The 25,196-nt window shown below is 38.5% G+C and overlaps 2 protein-coding genes across 8 annotated transcripts; both read left to right on the top strand.

Moving 5' to 3' along the window:
• pex13 (peroxisomal biogenesis factor 13) lies at positions 1 to 4,609 on the top strand. The gene is made up of 4 exons (XM_042502089.2): positions 1 to 164; positions 1,900 to 2,606; positions 2,734 to 2,856; positions 4,151 to 4,609. Exons 1-4 carry the CDS (start codon positions 91 to 93, stop codon positions 4,510 to 4,512), a joined length of 1,266 nt encoding a protein of 421 aa, XP_042358023.1. The 5' UTR covers positions 1 to 90; the 3' UTR covers positions 4,513 to 4,609.
• A 1,701-nt stretch (positions 4,610 to 6,310) lies between these two features.
• On the top strand, positions 6,311 to 22,242 carry sanbr (SANT and BTB domain regulator of CSR). Of its 7 annotated transcripts, none has more exons than XM_088086793.1 (21): positions 6,311 to 7,111; positions 8,819 to 8,970; positions 9,120 to 9,291; positions 10,166 to 10,265; positions 11,108 to 11,346; positions 11,569 to 11,627; positions 12,557 to 12,717; positions 13,776 to 13,862; positions 14,008 to 14,118; positions 14,252 to 14,375; positions 14,513 to 14,665; positions 16,002 to 16,144; positions 16,235 to 16,334; positions 16,443 to 16,475; positions 16,649 to 16,748; positions 18,210 to 18,295; positions 19,188 to 19,216; positions 19,833 to 19,906; positions 20,076 to 20,164; positions 20,455 to 20,530; positions 21,410 to 22,242. In XM_088086793.1, the coding sequence occupies exons 2-21, from the start codon at positions 8,821 to 8,823 to the stop codon at positions 21,475 to 21,477; spliced, it is 2,154 nt and encodes a 717-aa protein (XP_087942919.1). In that variant the 5' UTR covers positions 6,311 to 7,111; positions 8,819 to 8,820; the 3' UTR covers positions 21,478 to 22,242. The 7 variants fall into 7 exon arrangements, with proteins under 7 accessions (XP_087942919.1, XP_087942917.1, XP_087942921.1 ...); XM_088086791.1 differs by having other exon boundaries at positions 6,311 to 7,106; positions 21,407 to 22,242; XM_088086795.1 differs by having other exon boundaries at positions 6,312 to 7,111; positions 20,448 to 20,530; positions 21,407 to 22,242.
• Positions 22,243 to 25,196: the final 2,954 nt, after the last annotated feature.

Here is a 25,196-nt window from a genome sequence, read left to right on the forward strand (position 1 = left end):
GAGAACTAGAAGGCAGCAGAGTTCAGGGGGATAGGGTCCGGAACAGAGTTCGCGTTATTTTTCACACTTGTTGTGGACATTTATTTTGCGATGGACTCGCAGCCTCCTCCAAAGCCGTGGGAAAGGCGGATTCCAGGGGCAATGAGCGCACCTGTAAATTACAGGTAAACGAGCTATGTTAGCCGCGTTAGCTAGCTCCCCGTCATGAGAGTTGTTATGCGTTTATTGACTGTTAGCTGTTGTTGCTAACGTTAGCTAGCTTAGACTTAGACTGTTGCACAAGCGAGGTGATATCAACCAAACAGTGGAGGCTTTGATATAGTGGTGTAAGGTATCTAAAAACAATTAATTTGCACTTGTGAGAATATTTTTTGCCGACTATAGTAATTTAAAGAAGGTTAAAGCTGTGCTAAAGGCTAGCCTGTTATTGGCCTAATTGAGGGCCTGTCATGTGCAGTCCTTCTGCACATGACAGGCTGTGCTGTGTTACTCGCCAGGCTCCCTAACTAACATGTCGTATTATCTTAATGAATGTAAACACGACACGGAGCTTTGATTAAAAACTTGCAGTATTTTTTATTTTCCCCTCTCTACTTCGGATGGTTGTTGATACGATACTGGTCAGAAATGTCGATAACACCGTCTTTTCTTTACACTAACTGAAATAATAACGTCATTCGCGTGTTCAATTGACGTCACATTTCAATTGTACGTAATTTCATAGGAATAATTGTTAGACCATGCTCGAAAAATGTACATTGATATTTCATGTTGTTGGCAAATCCATAGAGTTAACTTGATACTCCAGTGATTACGCAGAGCCATTAACCCTTTAAGACCTATATAGACCCAATTTGTCTTTTGCCTGGAGATCAATTTGAGATGCAGCTCAGTTCTGTGTGTCAAGTGTTCCTAGTCATAATTCTGAAATAAACATTGTGTTTTGGTTAGGTGCCCATTCAAACTTTGGAGGTTCAGAGTGTTAAGGGGATAAGAGCGTTATGATGAAAGTATATGATGGCCATCCTCATGCAAAACTACATCTCAAAAGTTGTTCTTGCAATTTTTAGTGTTTATACCATTTCATATACAGTTGTGATACTAAATTTGCACACGTTTTAAGTCCAAATCCCCTTAAAAAGTACTTAAAGACACTAAGATCAAACATAATAGCAACAATGTATGCTGTGATTTTATTTCAAAATCTTTTGATAATTGGAGATTTCTGAAGGAACTGCATTTTTTGGCAGTTGGATGGTGAACCCTTCTGTTCTGGACACTGCTGAGAAACCTCAGCTGTACCTCTGAAAGCCATACACCTCTGAATGTTTGTGGCTGTAAAGTGTCATGAGGCTGTGACTATCCTTGAATAGATTGGCTTCATTTCATCCACAGTAGTCTTATATTTCCAGTCATCCCCAATTTCTGCATTTCCAGATTGTTCTTGGGCCCCAATATGAAGAAATATTCAAATACAATCGGAGAAAGTGCTTGGGTACCCATAGAACATTCAGTTATCTTGAGAGTTCAAGAGATCCCTGTGAAAATAGCAAAGCCATTTTTTTCATCACCAAAATGTATGCATATTTAGGAGTGTTACTTAGCCCTCCTCCTGAGAAGCTAACATGACATGCTTAGTATCATTGGATTTCCTGGGTCCTCTAGTTTCATATACCGGTATCGTCACTCTAGCCTGCTTCAGCCTCTTAAAGACAGGAATATCAGCCGGGACCGCCCGTGGCTCAGCGGGTCTCTGATGCCTTTTGTAGTTTTAATTAATATTAGGCATTTGGCTAATTGAAATCTCACTCATGCTCTTCTGTATCATTAAAGAATAATTATAAAAAATCACAAAAGCTGTCTTGAACTTTGTCTTGTTTTGACATTTTCACTGAACAGATCTACAAACTTTGGACCGGCTGCAGGCCCCTCCACCTCTGCAGGTCCTCCTGTCCTGACCAGAATGGTTCCCCCTGTGCCTCCTCGTCCCGTCCAGCAGACCTACCGTCCATCCTACAGCTCTTTCACCTCCTCTTACAGCCCCTATGGGAGCTCCATATACGGTGGCTATAGCCCCTACAGCTATGGCGGTGGCTACGGCATGGGAGGGTACAGCCGCCTCTCTCACACGGAAGACGTTGCCCCCAGTCGGTTTGTGCAACAGGCAGAGGAGAGCAGTCGTGGTGCCTTCCAGTCCATCGAAAGCATCGTCCAGGCTTTTGCTTCTGTCAGTATGATGCTGGATGCCACCTTTTCAGCCGTATATAACAGTTTCCGTGCCGTGCTGGACGTAGCCAACCACCTGACACGGCTGCGTGCGCACCTCACCAGAGTTCTGTCAGCCTTTGCTCTAGTACGCACCTTGCGCTACCTGTACAGACGGTTGCAGAGGCTGCTGGGACGAAGGTCAGACACCGACGTTGACGACTTGTGGGCAGACAGTGCGAGTGATGCCTTGGCCACGAGTGTATCCAGAGGGGATGGAACAGGGATGGAGGGTCAGCCCGTGAAGTCCTGGCCAATCTTTCTGTTTTTCGCTGTAGTTTTGGGGGGACCCTACCTTATTTGGAAACTGCTGAGCTCCAGCTCTGGCTCTGAAGAAAATGGTGAGTTACAGTTAAGATATTTTACTTGAGATGGGGAACTTCCACATTTTCATTCACAACAATTTTTAAGTCCTTGCGTCGTTTACTCCTAATCCTTAAGAAGTGTCTTTTGTCTCTTTTTATTCAGCCACTAACTGGGCGAGCGGGGAGGACGACCACGTGGTGGCCAGAGCAGAGTACGACTTTTCAGCTGCATCTGAGGAGGAGATTTCTCTGCGGGCTGGAGACATGCTCAACCTCGCCCCTAAAGGTGAGCGCTCTAAAATGACTGCTACACATTCAATTCTGTCCTCGTGTTCCTTTTATACAAAAATGGTTGAACACGTCTGGGTATGCAGGGCCATTATGGTATGGCATGTTTTACTGAATGTCTTTTTTTTTCACATTTGAGGCTTCTGTTAGGGTTGTAAAATTAGGCTTTAAATGCCTGTCTGTATGTTTTATGACGTCATGATCAGCCCTTTCATTATGGTCAGTGTTGCAAATCAATGAAGTGTTCCTGATACCAGAAAAAGGGTTTAATATTAAGATGTTTTTTTCTTTTTCATAATCGAATTAATTTGGGTGTGAGAAAAGTAGTTATTTATTTATTTTTACAACATATCCCTATAGTGAACACCGGGTCAATCTTTTCAACCTTTTTTTTTCTTCAATCTTTTCATCGATGTAATGTGATCAGCTCTGAATGGATCGACAGATCAGGTAGGACGAGGCTTCTGAGACAAAAAGCTCCAACTGTGCAGCATTCACAGACCTGCAAAAATGTCCAAATTTAGAGAGGGGACACAGAATGGTTACAATAAGGATGCACATCCCATCGTCATGCTAATTCTGTGGGAAACACTGTACACAGTTTGCTTATGTACGTATACAAAAAATCTCTGTCTGACTCTTGTTCAGTCATCTTCAAAAAAACATTTTTTTACATTTATTGATTTTATAGAGTAGTATAAGAATACAATAAGATAAAAACACTAACCGCAAATGCACAAACAACAACATGAAAAAAACAATGACAACAAGAACTGTGCAAGCAACAGAAGAATCAAACAGAAATGGGAAAAAAGCAAGAAAAAAACATTGTCGGTAACGCAGACCAGAAAAAATAACATGGACGCATGTTATTGACGTATGACACACTGATACAGTTAACCTGCTAGACCATTAACCATTTAATTCAGTTTTCTGATCAGATTAATGACTGGTCGACAGATTTTTCTGAAAGAGTTTCTCACTGTGTGACATTGAAAATCTTAATTTCTCCAACTGTACAACATTTGCTAGTTGTTGCTTTTCACAGGGGCCAGGCAGCACGCACCCCATATTCAGATGCTGTGTGTCTTTGTCGCAGCGGCCCGGGGTTCGAGTCCAACCGGCAGCCCTATGCTGCATGTCATCATCACTCTCTCACTGATTTCTGTCAAAAAAATGGTTGCCGTTTTTTGTTTTTTTTTAATGATTTTTTTTTTTTTAAGCGAGAGAGTTGATTTTTATGCCATGTTGACTAGCTTAGGTCATGAACTTTTACTCTCCCCCATGTACAGAACAACAGCCCAGAGTGCGTGGCTGGCTGCTGGCCAGCGTGGACGGACAGACCACTGGACTTGTCCCAGCTAACTACGTCAAGGTCCTAGGCAAAAGGAGAGGCTTTAAGCACGCAGAGATGGAGAGGCTGGCTCAGGTGCAGCAGGAGAACACACAGGCCTCCCAGACAGCCCCCGCTTCACACCCACAATCAGATCCTGCTCGAGGCTTCACCTCAGGCCTGGCTTCCTCCTCCGCTCCCTCAGAGGAGCTGCTAGAGTCAGCGTACAGAGAAACACCAGCCTCCCTCAGTTTGGGAACATCCCACTCCAGTTTTCCCTCCAATACGGTGCTGAACATCCCCGAGAAGACCGACCTGTGATGTGCATGTGTGCATTTTTTGGTATGCAAGTCTTTATGTGTTCATAACATTTATTGGCTCAGTCAGTTGTTTTTTTTTTTTTTTGCAGTGTTAAACACTGAAACTTGACTAACAGTCAGCTGACGGTAGATGTGTGGGGAAACCCCGTACACTGTACACCTCATGCAAAATTGCTTAAAGTAGTTCCCTGGCTCATCTGTAATGATACAAATCATGAAAGACGATCTGGACTCTGATAAGGTTATCGGTCAAAAATGGTTTTCATACACAGGTTGTGCTGTATCTCAAATTAGGAGTTTATTCTTACATTTCTTCAGTCAGAGCGTGTACACGAAAAGTTTTGTCTGATTTAAGATGTCATGCTATTGAGATTGATTACAATTAGTTCAATGTCTTAAGTAAATGACGTGCACTGATACATCATGTGTATACTGACGGTGTAAGGACAAAGCCAGGATATTTTGTTTGATTACGTTGCGTTTTTTGTTTTTTCGCCCTCACTTATCAGCTACGTGGTTCTCTGCATTTTCTTCACTGTGAAGTAAATGGGATTGGATTCGTTCAGAATGAGTAAGGGCTCATTTTGCACATATTCAGCTGTTCATTTGTCACAGAAAGTAATTTTTAAAATATTTAATAAAATTATTTTGAAAATAAATATTGTAAAAAAAAATCATGTTTTGTGTAATATCTTCATCAATCAAAATTGGATCATAAAGGCAATTTTAATAAAGGGTTGACAGATTATCGGCCTGTTTGATTATCAGGGCAGACATTTAGCATGTTGATTATCTGTTTTTGCATTTTATTTTTATTTTTGATTTTTATTCATTCATTTTTGTTGAAGATCTTTTTATAATGTTGAAAGTTTCAGTTTTGATTCAATATTTACTAAAAGCATTAAAACAAAGATTTGTGTTGGAGTTTGTTATACTCCAAATTTTAGATTTCGACAGAAATATTTTCATTTTTATTGTTAATGCATATCAGTTCCAAATATCAGTCAAAGGTGTCATTATGTACCAGTAATCTGCATCAGCCCTGAAAAACCAATATCTATTGATCCCTAATTTTAATTAGTAATAGTCAGGTTTACACATCAGCAACTTCGAGAGGTGGCTCATTACTTCACTTGGACTTGAGCATTTTGACTTGAAAATACGTCATGCCTTCCCCCAAACCCAAAAATTAAAAAGGAGTGCCACAAATCAATTAATTTCCCCTCATTACTGAGTCAACTAATGTTCATCTTTTTATTTCATTTACATATAAAACATGCAACAACATACAATACTAATTATGTCTTGCAAATTTGGGAGGAGAAAATTATTAAATGTGGGGTGAGTTAAATGCAACAAGATCCTCTCTGTTGTGCTACATGTTAATAGAGATTTATGAAAGTACAAGGTCAGTATTGTGTTTTCTATGATGAAGTTTGGTTGCACTTGACTAAAACCCATTAATGATATTTGTTAATTTAATAGAAATTACTCCATTGTTAAAACGGCATATTTTGTAAAGAGCACAACATGAAGTTTTAGACTTGAAACTCAAAGTTTGGACCCACTCAGGACTTGCTTGTCTTGACTAGGTACTTGAGACTTGGAAAAAAAAAAGATTTGGCCCCACCTCTGGTAATATCTGAGAAGTTAGGAGCCAACCTTAAATTCAAGAGATATTTATTTAGTTTTTTTTAAGTTTTAGGTTATGATGTAATAGTGCAAGTAGGTCTGTATTTTTTTCCATGTGACTTTGTTTTATTTTTCTATTCTAAAAGGGGGATTGCGGCAAGAACAATGGATTTGCGGCTGCTGTCTCTTAGCAACAGGATGCCTAACCTGCTGCACTGCGACAGCAGGGACAAGTCACCGACGGAACCAGCCAAACAACGTTTATTTGTCACAATTATTTTAGGAGTTGACATCTCAGTTTGTGTTTTAAGAGTGCAGCCTGTCGCTAACATTTCCGCCGTGTTCTGGGCTTAAACATTTACAAACGCCTGTGCTAAGAAGCCACTTACTTAGCTAGGTTAGCTGACACGCTAGCTGTTTGAAGCTAAAGCCAATGCTGCCTTCAAGGACTATCGGAAATACTGCGGTAATGCAACTGAGCTCAAAGGAAATAGTGTTTTGACATAAGCTGTTGATCTCATTGTCCACTTCTTCCACCGTGTCTAGAATTGACCGTGCAGCTTTTTAACCCAAAAGACTTTGCAGAAAGATTCCCACTTCAACGAAAATGAGTAAATTGTATATGGGGCTGTAAACCGCATAATAACAATGCAGCATAATTAAACTCGCCTAAATTGAGGAAAATGGCAGCAACCACCAACAACTGAGCAGTACTGTGCAGCTGAATGGTGGTCTTGACATCATATTTAGTCTATGTTCGTGGCGTGTCGTGTGGAGTTCGTTGTGAGGAGTTTTGTAGGAGTACCTGAAGGCAGCAGATCCAGTCCCTTAAAGTTAGCTAGCATTAGCAGTAGCTGCAGTTAGCCGGTAGGAGAGGACCGCAGCATCAGCACCAGCCATACACAATGTCATAAAACAGGCACCAGCTGACTTCACTGTACGAGACGACTTGGAGGAACACCAGTTAAGTATGTCAGCGATATCTTGTCCTGTTTGCTGTTTAAATTATGTGTAAAGCATCAGCTGATTAAATTCGACCTGAAAGATGTTGGTGCAGCAGGAGGACAGAGGGACTCGGCCTGCGCCATCATCACTAACGAGACTCTACGAAGTTTCTCTTTTGTATACCATGGGTATACGCCTGTGTTAGCAAATGTATATAAACTGCACACATCGTTGATCTGTTTTGGCTGCTAACAGTATCACAGTAAAGCTCTGCAGAGCCTCCAGGATGGTATGACCTGTGGTGTATTCAGGGGCAGAAAAATCATTAGTAACTTTGACTTCTAGTGACTGGCGCATCACGTTACGCAACGAACAGGCACTAAAACAAATCCTTTAAAAATACATCATTTACAATTTAAATTGATATGAGACTGCTTATTTTATACAAAATAAATGTGTGAATTTACAGTTTTAAAGTTAATGTTACTACAGAAATATGTTTAATGTACTGTACTTTATTTATTATAGTAGGCTTTGCTGGGATGTGACTTTTTGTTGTTTTTGTTTTCTTTAATATCATGTTATCCAGCTGCTGCAAATATTTTTTCTTGAGCATCCCTGAGTGACTGGGGGAAAATTCAAAGACTCTCCCACCACCATAAATAACCATATTTCACATATTCTGGCAATATAAAATCGGTCAATATTGGAGATTTTTGAAGAAAACACACCTTTTTAGAGGGTTTTGGGGTTCTGAGGTTATTAGAATAAATACAAAATACAACAGTTTTAAGTTGAATGTTCCTCCTACTCCAAATCCAAACATATAACACCTCCCCAGTGCCTAAAATAAATTATGTTAACCGCCTCCCCCTGTTTTGCACTAACCCCTCCACATCTAAGAGTCATTACTCTGCACTAGCTACAGTCTCACTTGTGACTTGAGCTGGATGGTATTCATTAATCATTTTTGAGTGATGCAGTACCTTACATATGGTAATTCAATTCAAATCTTGTGTATGGCTGCTATTGCTGTCATATCCCATTTTACCTGAGATAACAAAATCATTCATAATTAGTGGTGACTATTTTTTCTATTAAACTTTAAATAGCTGGGGCTATCAATAGGGAAAAGAAAGAAAAAGGCGCATTAAAATTTCGTCAACGCTTCTCCTCTGCCTGGTCCACAGTCCAGACCCTAGAAATACTCAGTTTACTATGATGTAAGTGAGAATTAAAGGTGTAGTGTGTGGGATTAAGTGTCACCTAATGTTAGGGTTGCAGATTGCAACCAATTGAAACTCCTCCCCTTTGTAAAGCGTGTAGGGTAAATAAGGTGTCTACTGCGAAAACACAAATGGCCTTCTCTGGAGCCAGTGTTAAGTTTGTCCTTTCTGGGCTACTGTAGAACAACGTGGCGGACTCCATCAGAGAGGATCTGCCCCGCATGTAAATATAAACAGCTCATTCAAAGGCAACAGAAATACAACTATTCTTATTTTTAGGTGAATACAGGCTAATAAAAACATTGTAATGAATATTTTATTCCATTCCTGTCAATATATTCACCCTAAATCCTACACACTGGAACATAAAAACCATTTCCAATTCATTTTCTGTAGATCAAACAATAATATTAGCTCTTATTTGGATGCGATGATCATACTAGCAGATGTGGGCATTCACTGTTGACTTACTGCCTCTCGTGTCTCGTCTCTCTGCCTTTGTAGAAATGAGCCGCTTCTGCTCAGACAACAACAACTTTCCCTATGACAACAACGTCCTGGTTCTGGACATGGTGCTGGGCTCTCTGTGGGGAATGCCCCAACCCATAAACTGGGACAATGTAGCCAAGCTAGTTCCAGGATTCACTCCCAAGGAGGTAACTGGAATGCTGGGTAACTATGAGAGCTTCCATCCATCCTCTCCTCCACATGTCTGGTCCCATCCATCATTCACCCCATGGTTCAGTAACATTAGGCCTGGCTTGTTGCTAAGAAGTAATACTGGTGCACTGATGTGATCTTACAGTGTGCCCGGCGATTCGAGGAGCTGAAGAGCACAGGGGGTTTTCCTCACGTGGACAATCAATGTAACGCCTTGACAGAAGGAAGCACCTCCCCTTCAGATGGCCTGACTGCGCTGCTGGACACTGGCGAGGTGGTGGAGACAGGGAGCAAGCAGAGCAGCAGCAAAGTTACAGGTCAGTATAGTGTCATCCTGAGTTTACATTTTGAGCTCAGTTTAATTACAAAAGCTCAGTATTAAACATTACTTTTTTTTAAATGACTTATAAATCTGTTTGAGCCTCTTTTCATACAGGATAAATGCATGGCTCTTAAGTCTTAAAGGGACAGTTCACCCCAAAATCAGAAACCATATATTTTTCCTCTTACCTGTAGAGCTATTTATCAATCTACGTTGTTTTTGTGTGAGCTGCCGAGTGTTGTAGAGATAGGCGGCAGAGATGTCCCTTTAAAAAGCAGTGAATCACTCTTCCTCAGAAAAAGCCTAAAAGAGAATTAAAAAATCTTTGCAAAATTGCAAATTTTTAAAATATTCTCTCTCACCTTATTCTGTGCCATATAGTTCCTACTGCTTTTCCATCACACTTTCATACTTTGGATGGCATGATCATGAAACAGGTTAAATTGCATTTTATGTGGTATTATACAGTTTACAAATGAACACTGCAGAAACCTTATTATTAGTTCGCACTTATTTATTTCTGTTGTGCTTTTTTCATCACGGAAATCATTTATGTTTTATCTTATTAAATGCATGTAGATTTCATTTAATAAAAGCTTTTATCAAATGAAGTAGAGTTAATTTGACCATTCTGATTTTGCCTTTTGCTTTACAAGATATAATCACTTAAGCGGAGCTTAATTTTCAACAGAACTGTTCTCAGGCTAGTAGAAAACATGGACACCTGCAGACACCTCATCTTTTTTAAAGCAGTATAATGCATTGTTTTTAATGTACGTCAGAAAAATGTGTTGCTGTGTTACTGATGGTTGCTGCTGTATTTAACAACTGGGTTAAGAATATGTTTGCATTCTTTCTGCTGATGTCAGCAGGCTCCAAATCGACACCCTCAGGAAGAGTTGGTGCTGTGGAGAAGAAAGAGAGACGAGTCTCAGCCGAGGAGGAGGACAAACCTCAGAAGCCACGAGAGTAAGAATTGAGGATTTATCCTCAGTCTTAACAAAGTTAGCAAAAATGCACATTGATTCCTTAAACATACCTACACCAGAGGATTAGGGCCATGTTACAGAAAAAAAAATCGTAGATTTTGGAAATAAAGTCATAATATTACGAGAATTAAATTGCAATTTAAATTTGAAAAAAGTTGATATATTTTCGAGGAAAATCTCACAAATTCACCAGAAGTCGTAATATTAGACATTGAGTTTGTATGAGATCAAATTTGTAATTTTATGAGAAATTAAGTGACAAATTAAGACCAGAGTTTTGGGTAATATGGTATAAAAGGTGACAAAGTATGAATAAATGATGAGAAGTGATGGATGAAAGATCGGCATTATGATGTAGAATGCTGAAAATATTGCATAAAAGTGGAAATTATGGACGGGGGATGTTACCATATTGCTTAACTTTCTGATATTAATCACTTTATTTCTCATAAAATTACGATTTTTATCTCTTAATATTTACAGCTCTTATTTTCTAGGAAATCATGAGTTTAATCTTGTAATTTTATGACTTTATTCTCAGAAATTTACAGGTTTTTCCTTATAATATTGCAATGTTTTTCTTGAAAATAAGAGTTTATTCTCACAATATTATGACTTTATATTTGAAATCTAACAATTTTTTTCTTTAACATGGTCCTAATCCTCCGTTCTTTACTCCACTTTCAAAAAATCTTTATAGTTTGAATCCCTCACTCTCTGTGGACTTCAAAGGCAGCTATAAAATTATCATATTTAGCAGTAAATGTTTCTGTTGGGTATATTTAAATGTTAAGTCATGGATATGAACTTGTTTTCCTACAGTCCCAACATGGTCATCCATGTGTGTGACGAGACCAAGAACCTGAAGCAGGACTTCACGTGTCCCAGAGATCTCCTAGTGAAAGAGATGCGTTACTTCGCTGAGTACCTGTCTGTGGACGCCCAGAGGTGGGAGGAGGTGGACATCTCCGTTCACTGTGACGTGCAGATCTTCGACTGGCTCATGAACTACGTCAGGAGGAACTCCGCTGGAGAGGGAAACAAGGACAAACCCCGCCTTGGTAAATCTCTGGACAAACTGTAAAGAACATAATGAATATCACATTCTGACTCATGGGAATGCCTGAGCTGTCTCTGACCTGTTTGTGTAAATCCGTGGACGGTGCTCCATTTTTCAGTCACTGAACGTGGTGTGTGTTTGGTGGGCCACTGGCTGCGTGTTCTGTGTTGTTTGTGGGTTGTGGGGTTTGCTTGGTTGGTCATGTGGTGTTTGTCGGTTACAGAGCCCAGCAATGTGATCTCAATCCTGATCTCCTCCGAGTTCTTGAAGATGGATACGTTAGTAAGTGTTGTGACGTGTGACGCTAGGTGTGGTGATGTGCGACGGGCCTTTTGTTTTTCTGATGTAAAACATTATTGATATATGGCCTGGCAACATATCCAAAATAATATGTTAACTCTTTGAAAGCTAGGGAAATTAGCTTTATTTCTTTGAAAAGCATGGGAAGAAGGCAATGAGCAACTTAAGAAGAAATTACCTAAAAATTAGCAAGAAAATAGTAAATTAAAAAAAAGGACAAAAAATACCAGAAAATTAGCATAAAAAACTCAAACAAACAAGATTAACAAATGGGTAAGTAAAAACTAAAGCAAAAAAACAAGCAAATGACCTGAAAAAGGTGCTTAAAAATTCTAACAATTCTCTAAAATAACTTGTAATGATGACAATTTTAAATATAGTTTATCTTATACATTTTTTCCCCAGCTTTTTAAAAAAAAATTTTTTTTTCATTAATTTTTTGCAAATTTCTTGTCAAGTTGCTCATTGCCTTTTCCTATGGTTCTTAAGAGAAATCAAGCCAATTTGCTCAAGGATCAAAGGCTTCAATACTTGTGAAAGGCATCTGAATGCTGCACAAGAAAAGTGATGTCGATCCAAGTTTCAAAGGGTTAAAACAAAAAGCACCAGCAGCTTACAAATATTTCTGAACTGATAACTGGTAATGTGTCCTAGTCCTGGAAAAACCAGAGGCCCAAACGTAGAGCTTTAAGTTAACGTTGCATGGATGTTAATAGTGTAGATGTTCTTGCCGTCAAGAGTTCTTTAAACCGTAGTTTTCTCACCGCTGCTGTGTTTGCTAAGGCTCTGTTAGAAGAGCTGACATCGTAGCAATGATAAAGTAGTGTTTGGTTTATGTAGAATCATTGAAATCGCATTCACTGTCACTGTGAAGAGTTTAATACAAGTGCTTCATGTTTGTCCGTGTTCAGGTGGAGGAGTGCATCCAGTACTGCCACAAACACATGAGCGCCATCGTGGCCACACCCTGCAACATGAACTGCATCAACAGCAACTTGGCCACACGCATCGCAGAACTCTTCAACCACAACGAGGCCGACGACATCAGGGACAAAAAAGACAAGTTCAAAAGGTAACGAGTTTCAAAATGTGGTGCTTTGGGTTTTTATTTCGAGTCATTTCTGGAAGCATCTTGACGGCTGAATGTGATGAAACTGGTATAAACCCTTGAACACCAGAGCAAATTGGCTTGATTTCTTTCAAAAAGGCAAGGGAGAAAGGCAATGAGAGAAAAAATGACCCAAAAACTAGCCAGAAATTAATCAAAAGTACAAGAAAAGTATCAGAGAATAATATATATATATAAAAAAATGATAAAAACAAAGGAAAAAAGTTGTTTAAGTGCCCTAAAAAATAAAACAATTCTGTAACATAATTTTAAATATGTAATTATGAAAATTAAAACAATTTTTTCCCCTAGCTTTTCATTTTTTTTCTCCCTTGACATCCTCTATTTCCCCTAGCTTCAAAAGAAAAAAAATCTAAATCTACTGATTTTGTGCAAATTTTGTTACATTTCATACCAAATTGCACCAAATTTCTCAGGTGTTTAAGGGTTATAAACTTGTAAAAGGCTGAAAGCAGCACAACAAAAGTGATCTTGTTCCAGGTTTCAAAGGGTTAACTGTTAAGCTGAAAACACACTGGCGCCAAGTTGTGTCATGTGCCGCTCCCAGCACACACTGGATGTAATACAGTGATATTTTGCATTAGTCCTCAATAACTGTTTCATTAGCATAAACTTTCCTCTCCGATCATGTTATCTTTCTTTCATGTGAAGCAGCTTTTGGATATTATTAGGTAGTAGATGATTCTTAGCTCTGTACATGATTTGAACTGTTTGAAATCAACCAAATGTTTGAGTTTAAGTGCTTTTAATTTGATAAAGGGCGGGTTTGTCGGTTCTCTCTAAGTGGTTGTGTTGTCACAGTTTTTATGGCTCTTTTTTGAAGGATAAATGCACGTATAGCCGCTGTCGGTGTGGGCTTGTACACTGAAACACACGCCAGTGTGTTTTTGCCTTTACAGTGAGAGTAAAGTCAGTGATAGTAGGTCACACTTCACACTTAGTTAATAGGTTACATTTTCATTAATAGATGTGTCTATTTCTTATTTTATTTCCCCTCACAGCAAATTGTTTCAGAAGAAAATCGAGCGTCTCTTTGATCCAAACTACCAGAGCAGAGATTCACCTGGAAACGCCTCCACTCTCTACAGGTGAGTCTCAGAGTTACTCCAAGCAGTTACCTACCTCACTACTTAGCAACAGCCTTAGCTGGCACCTTGCACTTTTTTTTTCTCTCACCTCAATTTTTGTACTCTATTGTATTCACTGTTTGTCATATTTTTGTTTTAATCTCAGGTGTGGTCTGTGCCTTAAGATGCTGACCAAAGACACGGAGAGGAAGATTTCCTGTGTTCCAGGGAAAATCAACATCGATGCACGTGGAGAGATCATCTACACACACACTAAGTACGATAGCAATGTTATATATTTCTCTGATTTGTTAAACTGCCAGCAATAATATGTGTAGTACAGAAATATCCTGTTTAAATGGGCTCAATTTCCGATCACAGTCTGTGTGCATCCATGTGTGTGTTTGCAGACAGAAAAGCTGGGATGTGCATGAATACATCAGCAGTCTGTATGAGGAGCTCAAGTCCTGGGTCCTGGTCTACTGGAGAATCTGGGGTACCATCAACTACCTCACCTGCTCCCGATGCCAACAGGTGAGTGTTTGTGAGTGCATGTAGGGTTATATATATGTTGATACTATAAACCTGAGCACTTATGACTAAGTATATTCAACTAAACTCCTATGATGTCCTCTGTGTGTGTGTGTGTGTGTGTGTGTGTGTGTGTGTAGGTGTTTGTGTGTGCAGAGCTGACCCACTGTAAGTACCACCCAGACAGTGTGCTGTACCCTGGTATGGGTACTGAGAAAGGCTGGCATGGTGCAGGAATCTACCCCTGCTGCAACCAGAGGGTTCTCCGCTTTGACCCCAGTGGTATGCCCAAGGTATGGACACACACACACATTATACGTGTACTTATGTAAAGTCTAACACACGTACAAACAGAACAATTGCACAAAGTCTGGCGATCTTGCAGGGTCACAATTTGCAAGACTAGATTATTTCCCATCCTGGTTCTGGTGGAAAATATTACTCCAAACTGGGGATGATAAGAGTTAATCAATGGTCATTTAATCAGTGGTTAATAATTTAATTAAACATTTGAAATTGAATCAATGAATCAATATGCCATGAAATGCTGTCAAATCTATACAATATGTTGCTGTGAGCTTTCACTGAGGATAAAATGCATTTGTTTGAAGTGAGTAAAGTTTTTATGTTTTCAAGTAATGATTCATGGATTAATATTAAGACAGGTATGAGATGGAATGTATATGAGAGGAAATACCGTTTCAAAACTTCAGATTGCTCACTAAAATCTGTGCTGTTATTGAGCATCAGTTTTGCATGAAACAAGACTATAAACTCATAAGAATAGTAAACGCGTTTGATTTTGTTCAAACACAAAGACAACAAAACCACTGAGTTAAGACACCGATCATGATCACAGGAATGTTCACCAACTCTAGCAAAACTTAGGGTTTTATTCAGACAGTTGACATTTTTGAAAATCCTCTACTTGGCTTATAAAGAGTGCAGTCCCACTGCAGGCTTGGACTGTCCCCGTTATCCACCCGGTCTACAGAGAATGATAAAGGAAAGCTCACAGAGAACACAGCGGTCAACAACAGCTAAATTGCATTGATTGTAACCTGTCATTTTAACCCTTAAACAACTGCATCTGCATCAGTTTTCCTGTGCTGTGTTGAGACACCTTTCACACATATTTAAACGTCTGAAACCTGAGAAAGTTGGTTTGACTTCTTTCTAAAACACAGGGAGAAGATAACGAAAGGCTTGTCAAGAAATGTCCTGCAACCTGCAAAAACATTGTAAAAGGAGACAAGAAAATAAGCTGGGGGGATTATTGGATTTATTTTTATTTTTTTACTAGGTTTTATGCTTGTAATTACATATATTTTTGATTATTTTACATAAAAAAGTTTTTTTTATTGCTTTTACTTTTTTGCTAATTTTTATTTGCCTGTATTTTTAAAAAATTTTTTTTACAAATTTCTCGCTCATTTTTGGGCACTTGTTAGTTAAACTGCTCATTGCCTTCTTCCCTTTTTTAAACAGCAAAATCAAGCCAATTTTCTTAGGTTTCAAAGGGTTCATAGCGCATCCTGTGATCAAGTACATTTTAAATGATTTCTTAGCGATGTAGAGCTTCAAGAAAATTCTTATTCGTATATATATTTAAATTGTGTTTGCGTTCAGGGCTGTAAGATGCGAGACCACATCGTGAACGTACCTGATGAGGAGAACTGCGACGAGGCGACCTCAGCCCAGACCAGAGTCCTGAATGACCTGCTGCTGCACAGAGACGCAGTGTGTTTGTTGAACACACCACCTGCAGAGGGGTGAGCACGAGTGTGTGTGGCAGCGTGTCTGTTTGCCAAAGACTAGTGGTGTTACTTTGCTCATTTTTTGTGTGTTTGTATGTGTGTCAGTACTGAGGAGAGTCCATCCAGTGCAGAGAAGGTTCAGCAGGACTGTGATGTTCTCCTGGAGCCGACGCTGCTCGGACCTCTGAGAGGAGACGGCAGCACTGTAAGTCTGTCCGTCTCTCTCAGTGTTTCTCTCTCTTTGATGCTTTTTCTTCTACCAGCATCACATTTTCCAGATTCTGACTTCAGCTACTTTCTTTTTGTCAACCAGTTTTCCCTTTTGAAAAACTGGAGTCTACAACTGGTAGGACCCTTTCCCTCTTTTCCCTCATTATATCTGCGGATATTCTGATTTTGTTAGACAGCTGTCAGAATTACAAACACGTCCAGCTGCCTTTAATGAGAAAAAGGGTTAAAAAAAAAGGCATTGTCGTCAAGCAGCTGAATGTCTGATATTTGTGACCTTTACCCGTCCAGAGGCAGCAGTCGCTCCTGTCAGAGGACGAGGAGTACACCACGGGGTCAGAGGTCACTGAAGACGAGGTGGGGGACGAAGAGGAGCTGTCCAAGAAACAAGGTGGAGAGACTTTTTTTTTGACAAATTATTGCTGGTTCATGTCGGTAGCTGCTTATTTCTAGGCGAACAGCGCCGTGATGAGTGACTAAAGTGGTGTTGGTGGTATTCCCCCTTCCATTTGGTGCTTACAGCTTTGATTTAGGACACATTTTACACGTGTAAGGCTGCAACACACACGGTGCATTAACTGAGGATTAGTCATGTTTTTTTATTAAACAAGACACTGCTGTGGACAGGAGCAGCAGCAAGACAGACATAAAAGTTCAAATGTAGGCCTTCTTCAGAATATTTTCACCGCTTTACCTCTCTGTCAGACAGCCCGCTCCAGTTTTACTCTCTTTGCTCTCGTCAAAGCTACCAGATTCCACTGGCAAAAACAGTAATTCTGGCTGAGACTGATGTTGATAATATTGATTAAAAAAGGAAAACTATACTTGTAAAGATGTTTAACAACTTCTTGAAATTTCTCATTGATCTTTTTTTTTTATTAAAATGATCCCAAAGCATAAATGTAATAAAATAAAAGTAAAATTTATTTATAAGTCACATAAATGTGAGCCAGTTTAGTTTACCTTAGTGGAAAAAACAAGATCAGATCAGCTGTTTAACTAAGAACTTGATGTTTCTGTGCTAATAACAAACACGCATCTTTGACCTTCATTTGTCTTCATTAGTAGGTTAAAAGAAGAAAATGTTGGAAACAGGTTAAACTATGATGATATATCTGTGATTTTCCGCTCAAGCTGTTGAAGCAGATTTGGTGCACTGCTCGTCTGAAAGAAATAATAATAAGTTATGGATATATTCATGTCTTTAAAATGCTGTTGCAAGGTTTAATTGCAGGCTGCAAGTGTCGGTGCCCTCACCATTATAACAGTCTCATAATGACAGTTTAATTGCAGTTTATATGGTTAATTGTGTATCATCACAAAAACATTTTAAGCAGAGTACTGCAGTGATGCTGTGGAGTTAAAGATGATTCCAGTTATAATAGATGTTTCTGTGGATTTTCTGAATATAACAGCAGCATGTGGACACATTTATGAGGTTTTTCTTTTTCATAATCCTACATTGAACTGTGTACATTTGCTTATAGCTGATTATCATGTAGAGTTTGTCATGTTATCTAGAGAACTAGAGCAGCAGGAAAAGAGAAAATCAACATTTTGCATCAGTGAGAGTTCTTTGTGGTGCAGACAGAAATGCTGAGTCACTGTTTGTGTAGTTTAAATGATAAAAGTCAAATGAGGACACATAAGGAAACTTTCTCTATTTATAGCACATCACCAGTGTTCTCAATTTCACATGTTCATCACATCTATTTTTAACATTTTCGTTATTACTTCCAGCCCTTTTCAAGATGGAAAATAAATCAGATGCTCTCTTTGGCCAGTAGATGGCATCAGATCCCGTCTCCATATTCATGTTTTTTTTCTGTCTGTTTTGTTTTTCTGTTTCCAGCTGCTAAGAAGGCCAAGAAGGCCCACAGACCTCTGAAAAAACAAATGTCCTCTCCAAACTTCCAGCGCAAAGACAAAGCAGAGAAAGTGAGTCACTGACTTCATTAATATTCAAGTCAAATTGCTAAAATTCTGCAGAATGCAACTGAACTGAATGAACATCTGAGAGATATTGTTTTGGTCTTATGGTATAATACAATATAATTCTGTATTATCTGAAGCCTAAAAAACATAGATACAGAAATCTTTTTTTTTTCACAATATTGTGACTTTTTAATTTTTTTATTTATATATGAACTAGATATTGTTCATAATTTGTTTATCCAAGAAAATCAATTCAGCTGTCACGAATTTGTACTTATAATTGACTATTTATAGTTTACATCCAGAAGCTATTGTAGATCCCCTCAGAAACACTTAAGTCTGTTTGGTTATATTTTATACTGTGTATTTATTATTTAGATATTGTGTTAATAGTGCATTTGTTAGTAGCTGTATTCCTACTTGAATACTCAGTATAGTACATATTTATACTTAAAGTATATGCAGGAATTTTTGGCTACTGTTTGTAAACAGTATGGCCAGCCAAAGTGAAAGTAAAAATTACTTTTAGAGAGCATTTCACTTCGCTATATTTGCATTTTTTTGGCACTGCATCTGCAATTTACTCATCTTCCTCTTGGATCAGTGCTGGTTGTAATCTGGCACCTGTTTGCCTTTACCTTTCGTTTTCTTCTTATTTCGCTGTGGTTGGAACGTTTGTGGGCTCAGGTGAAGTCGTGAATAGCAGAGGGCAGAGTCTCTGCAGATAAACACACCGCCACACACTTCTAGTGGGTCATAGGTGATGATTGAGAGGAATTATTCTGTATGAGTCTAAACACTGAGGGAAATCCTGCATAGTATACCTTTAAGTGGCAAACAGAAACTTTCAAACTTGCTTTGTTATGTTCTCTCAATCTGATTTTCTTTCCCTCAGGCACAGTCCAGAGACAACACACCTTTCATGTGAGTTCATCTGAGATCATTTACAGCTTATACTCATGCTGACATATATCTGTATCTGCAGTGGGGGTGAAACTAACAATCATTTTTACAAATAATCAGTTGTTTAGTCTATAGAATGTCAAAAATTGTAGGAAATGCTCATCACAGTTTCCCAGAACCTAAAGTGATATCGTCAATAAACTTTTTTTAGTCCTGCCAAAAGTCAAAAACCCCAAAAGTCTTCACTTACTATCATAAATGTTAAAGAAAAGCAGTAAATTCTCATATTTTTAAAAGCTGAAACAAGCAATGGTATGTCATTTTTGCTTAAAAAATTAGCAAAACAATGAATCTATTATCCAAGTAAGTTGGTGATTAATTGACTAATAACTGCAGCTCTAATGTGCAGTATCAGATGAGGATGGACGTGTGTTTGTGCTTTGATTTGACCTTTGCTGTTTAAAAAAACTTGAATTCATGCGACACAAAAATGTGTCTAATGCAGTTAAAAAAAAAGGCCTTTTACAGGATCCTGAAGAAGGCAGTTTGTGTGGCACCTCTCTAGAATAGGTGTGTGTTTTCCCTGAATGTGGCTGATCTTTGGTTAACACTGGTCCTCATGGTTTGTGTTTTGTAGAGTGAGTGTCCAGAAAAGTAAGTGGGACAGTTCTCGCTCGATGCGTTACAACCAGGACGCTCAGAGGGAAGAAGGTAAAGGAGAACTGAGTGTTATTAATACTATTTACACATATTATCAAGTTCAGTACCACTCATTCAAATCAGTCTTATAAACGCTATTAATTTACTCTTTTATTCTTACATTTTCACTAAGTTAACATGCTGCCTCGCTGTGTTTTTATTCTCTATCTTCCTGAACCAGACCAGCGTCGCATGGTGGAGATTGTCGGCTACCTGAATAAGATGAGGTTTGGAGACCAGGAACAGAGCAAATCTAAGGACACTAAAGAGGCAAGCATCTGTTCATATTCATGCAAAATGTTATTTCGAACCAGGATGCTAAAAAATGTAATTTTAACAAGGATTTATTTCCCTGGTTCACATTATGTGGTCATGACCCGTGTAGAGCTGTATGTCCTGCTGTCCTAGTTTTTGCAGCTGCCTGATGTTGGCTTGTTTTTCTTCTGCTCAATTTGTGTGTGTGTGTGTGTGTGTGTGTGTTTGCGTGTGCGTGTGTGTGTGTGTGTGTGTGTGTGTGTGTGTGTGTGTGTGTGTGGGGTTGCTGTTGCTGCAGCCTACAGGAGGAATCTACTCCAGACTGGAAGCGCAGTTTAAGAGTGCCTCTCAAACCAGACAGAGTTCAGAGAAGACACCCAGGTACTACTCGTATAAACGCATTCCTGTACTTTTGTCTTTATGAGGACCCACGTTTTCATCATGTATTTCCGAGCCCCTAACCCGAACTTCAACCATCACAACTTAATGCCTAACACCAACCCTAACCCGAAAACTGACCTAATTGTAGCCTGAACCTTAATACCAAGACTTAACACTAAAACAGACCCTTGAAGCGGTGAGGACCGGGCTAAATGTCCTCACTCTGTCAGTTTAAACAAGCACCAAATGGCGGACCAAAACGCCCTCCTGTCCGGCCTGCTCCAAAGTAAGGAAAGTAGAAAATAATTTAAAGAAAGAGACAGAGACAAAGAGAGAGAAAGAGGGACAGAGAGACTCTGCCCCACACTGTTCACACTTTTTCTCAAAAGTTGCACTTTTTATTTCTACTTTTTACTTGAGATACTTGTTATTTCATTTGAAATGTAGGCCTTAATTTTATTTTGCAAGGAAGGGAAGTAGAGAAGAATTTGAAAAAAGAGTTTGTTTAAAACTCTGTTTGCACAAGGCATAGTTTTCATTCAGAAGGATTATGGTCTGTTGTCTTTTACTGGAGGTCTTAAGTTTATTGTGCTGGGAATAACTTCATTTATGTAAATGCAGCTATTTGTTTTCCATACATGTGCCATAATGTGTCTGTTTTCTGAAAATTGACAATAATTATTGTCAAAACGATATGGAATTGTACGTTTTTAATTTTATTTGATAGACATTATGAGGTTCGGACCTTTGTGGGGAGGAAATTTTAGTAACTGGACCTCTTTGAATTTTAGTTGAATACCCCAGGTTTAAAAGTTGTATTCACACACACACATCATCATGTCCCAGTCAATAACCGACAGGTTTCCTCTTTTTCAGTAGATCTAAAATACGCTACGCTCAAATCCGGACAACATAAAGGACCTGAGCTGCCCAAGAGTCGAGCATGACAACTGATGAAGAGTCAATGGAACAAAGAGGAAGAGGCGAGGTCCTTCTGCGAGGGCTCAGTACAAGAAAAAAAACTTCCTCCTGGTAGCCCCCTAAGCACAGCCACAACCTATAACCCAGCTGTGAACCCTCTCCTCACCCTCGCCCCTCGTCAGACCTGCCCCTCCCCCTCTGTGCTTAACTCAGGTGACTATGTATGCATCACCATCAACTGCGCCCCCTGTCTCAGCTAGCTACTTATTTGTGCAGCTGTGGTCCGTCCTTGGAAAACAAGCTCTCTGGGTCCAGCTCAGTTTAGGGAAATGCACTTGAACTGATCTCACTGTGTCTTCAGGAATTAGTTTTGGAGCCTGACAAGTTGGGAATTTCCATAAAGGACAACATGAGAAATGCTAGTTTATTCTTTCATCTGACCTGAAGACCTGAATTATTCGGATCCAGTGAACTCCACACGTATGTGACTTTCTCAGAGAAAGAGAAGTGATGCCAAATGCAAGATAGTGCTGCGTCAACACAGTTCAGCTTGTTTTGGTTAAACCACCAATCACACAACATTAGTACGCTCAAATGAACTCTGTATTAGCACTCATTGTCTTCTGTGGTGAAGCCATCTGGACGAGACAGACAGAACAGTTACTAACATGTCCCCCACCCCCCCACCCCCCAGTCCTGGTAGAGGTATATAGGTTTAGTCATTCCTGTTTGTACTGGAATGTGACTGCACTGTACAACACTGGGACCAATAAAACACGAATAAAACTGAACTGTGGCCAGAACCTTATTTGAGTTGTTTTCAGGGATTCCTGCAGATCCTTAAAAAATCATTAAAAAAGGCATTAAATTCATTCATCTTAAAATAAGGCCTTAATTGGTATTAGCAGGGCCTAAATACATTTTTTGTACGTTTTTCTGTCATCGCATTGTACATTCTCAAAAGAAATGGTAGCGTCTTTTTTTAATACATATTTTTATGCATGATATATTACAATGACATATTTCATTGTTTTTTAACATATTACACTTTGACATCTTTCCTGACAGAAAATACTGTGACATACAATACTGACTTTTTTGTGACATAATATACTGTGACATTTTTTTATGAAATACTTTATAATTACATTTTTATGACAACCTAAACTGACTTTTTGACATAGAATGCTGACATTTTTGATGGCATATTATACTATGACTTTTTTTTACATTAAAAAATACTACAGCATGTTTTTATGACATACTATACTATGACATTTTTTACTACTACTGTATGTACTATGGACATTTTTTATGACATGCTATAACATGACCTATACATTTTTTATGACATACTACAGTATGACTTTTGAGGTAATATACTATGACTTTTATAATATACTACTACTTTACTAACTGTTGTTTTTTGTGATTTGGCATACTATATTATGAATTTTTTAAAAATTCCTGTATGACATGCTATACTATAATGTTTATTTTTATTTTGGACAACATGATAAATTTAGTTTTTCACAACATTATACCATGAGATTTTTTTATGAATTTTGGAATTCATGTGTTTTTTTGTGATTTTTGGACGATGACATAATATAGTATGACATTTTTGATGAGAATTAGAATTAGAATTCATATTATAGTATGGTGTTTTTTTCCCCTTTTCAGCACAAGTGTGAAAAGGGGGAGAGAGAGAGGATGACATGCAGCAGAGGCCGGAGTCGAACTCACGCTGCAGTTTTTACTGTAGTATGATGGTTTTTTTTATGATATTTAGAATGCATATTATACTATGACTTCTTTTACTAATTTTGGATGACATACTATACTATGGTGTCTTTGATGATTTTTGGACGACATACTATACTATCATGTTTTTAATGATGTTTGGACATCATACTTTTCTATGACCCTTTTCAGGATTTTTGGAGGACATACTATAGTATGATGTTTTTATGATTTTTGGACAACATCTTAAACAATGTCAACATACCACACTGTCATTTTTTTAAATGATTTTTATTATTTTTTTATGATTATGACATACTATGTCAGTTTCATGATTTTTATGATGACATACTATACTATGTCATTTTCATGATTTTTGGACGACATACTATACTATCTAAGAACAACTTAGAGGTTAATGCTTAATGCTCTGAAGACGGTGGAGAAGGTTGTGGATTTCAGAAAGTTTGCGGCCATCACCCTCTGCAATGCTGTGTCTTTGTGCCGCCTGGGGACCACCATCACCCAGAACCTCAAGTGGGACCTGAACATCAGCTATGTGGTACTATGTGGTTTTCAGCTGTTTTTTTGACGTCATATTTTGACATATTTCGACATGCTATACTATGATGTGTATTGACATGCTATGATATGTTGTTTTCAGCTGTTTTTTGGATATGTCATATTTGACATATTTCAACATACTATGACATTTTCTGCCATTTTTCCGACATACTATATTATGATGTTTTTGACCGTATTTTCATCATACTATACTATGACGTGTCTTAGTATTTTATACTATGAGGTTTTCAGCTGTTTTTTTGGCGTCATATTTTCACATTTTTCGACATGCTATACTACAAGTACGATGTTTAGCCTGTGACATGTCACATTTTGACATTTTTCAACTATACTATGTCAGTTTCGACCGATTTTTTTAAGTGCTGTAAAATTATGTGTTTGGGTTTTTTTCACCATGCTATACTATGACATCATTCGACATGCAGTTCTATTTTATTTTCAGCCCTTTTTTGACATGTCATATTTAATCTTTGGACATACTATACTATGTCGCTTTTGGCAGTTTATTCAACATGCTGTTTAATGATGTTTTTGACTGATTTTTCAACATATTATACTATGACCATTTTGGCAGATTTTTCAAAGTTCTTTAAAATTATGTTTTTGGCACTTTTTTCATTTCCTATACCAGGATATGACTTGAAATGCTATTTTATGTTGTTTTATGTTGTTGTTTTCCCTGTTTTTGTCATGTCATATTCTATGTCAACTTTGGCTGAATTCTCAAAGTGCTTTAAAATGATGTTTTTGGTTGTTTTGGTCATTACCTACAGTGGGGCAAAAAAGTATTTGCCAGCCACTGATTGTGCAAGTTGTCCCACTTAAAAAGATGAGAGGTCTGTAATTTTCATCATAAGTACACTTCAACTATGTGAGACAGAATGGGAAAAAATCCAGGAAATCACATTGTATGATTTTTAAACAATTTATTTGTAAATTCTTGCGCAAAACAAGTATTTGGCTCCTACAAACAAGCAAGAATTCTGGCTCTCACAGACCTTTTACTTCTTCTTTAAGAAGCTCTTCTATCCTCCACTCGTTGCCTGTATTAATGGCACCTGTTTGAACTCGTTATCTGTATAAAAGACACCTGTTCACACCTTCAAACAGTCAGACTCCAACCTCCACCACGGCCAAGACCAGAGAGCTGTCTAAAAACACCAGGGACAAAATTGTAGACCAGCACAAGGCTGGGATGAGCCAGTCTACAACAGGCAAGCAGCTTGTTGAGAAGAGATCTGTGGGAGCAATAATTAGAAAATGGAAGAAATACAAGATCACTGACAGTCTCCCTCAACCTGGGGCTCCACGCAAGATCTCACCTCGTGGGGTACAAATGATTTTGAGAACAGTGAGGAATCAGCCCAGAACTACGCGGGGGGACCTGGTCAATGACCTGAAGAGAGCTGGGACCACA

Source organism: Plectropomus leopardus, chromosome 13 (genome assembly GCF_026936395.1).
Source record: "Plectropomus leopardus strain MGB_pleo_1.0 chromosome 13, ASM2693639v1, whole genome shotgun sequence".
NCBI lineage: Eukaryota > Metazoa > Chordata > Actinopteri > Perciformes > Serranidae > Plectropomus > Plectropomus leopardus.

What these genes read in the sequence shown, in the direction of transcription:
- pex13 (XM_042502089.2), top strand. Translation starts at nt 91, where the DNA reads ATGGACTCGCAGCCTCCTCCAAAGCCGTGGGAAAGGCGGATTCCAGGG. An exon ending in CTCTGGCTCTGAAGAAAATG is followed by an intron (nt 2,607 to 2,733) that starts GTGAGTTACAGT and finishes CTTTTTATTCAG; the next exon opens with CCACTAACTGGGCGAGCGGG. An exon ending in GCTCAACCTCGCCCCTAAAG is followed by an intron (nt 2,857 to 4,150) that starts GTGAGCGCTCTA and finishes CCCCATGTACAG; the next exon opens with AACAACAGCCCAGAGTGCGT.
- sanbr (XM_088086791.1), top strand. Translation starts at nt 8,821, where the DNA reads ATGAGCCGCTTCTGCTCAGACAACAACAACTTTCCCTATGACAACAAC. An exon ending in CAAGGACAAACCCCGCCTTG is followed by an intron (nt 11,347 to 11,568) that starts GTAAATCTCTGG and finishes TGTCGGTTACAG; the next exon opens with AGCCCAGCAATGTGATCTCA. An exon ending in AAAAAAGACAAGTTCAAAAG is followed by an intron (nt 12,718 to 13,775) that starts GTAACGAGTTTC and finishes TTCCCCTCACAG; the next exon opens with CAAATTGTTTCAGAAGAAAA.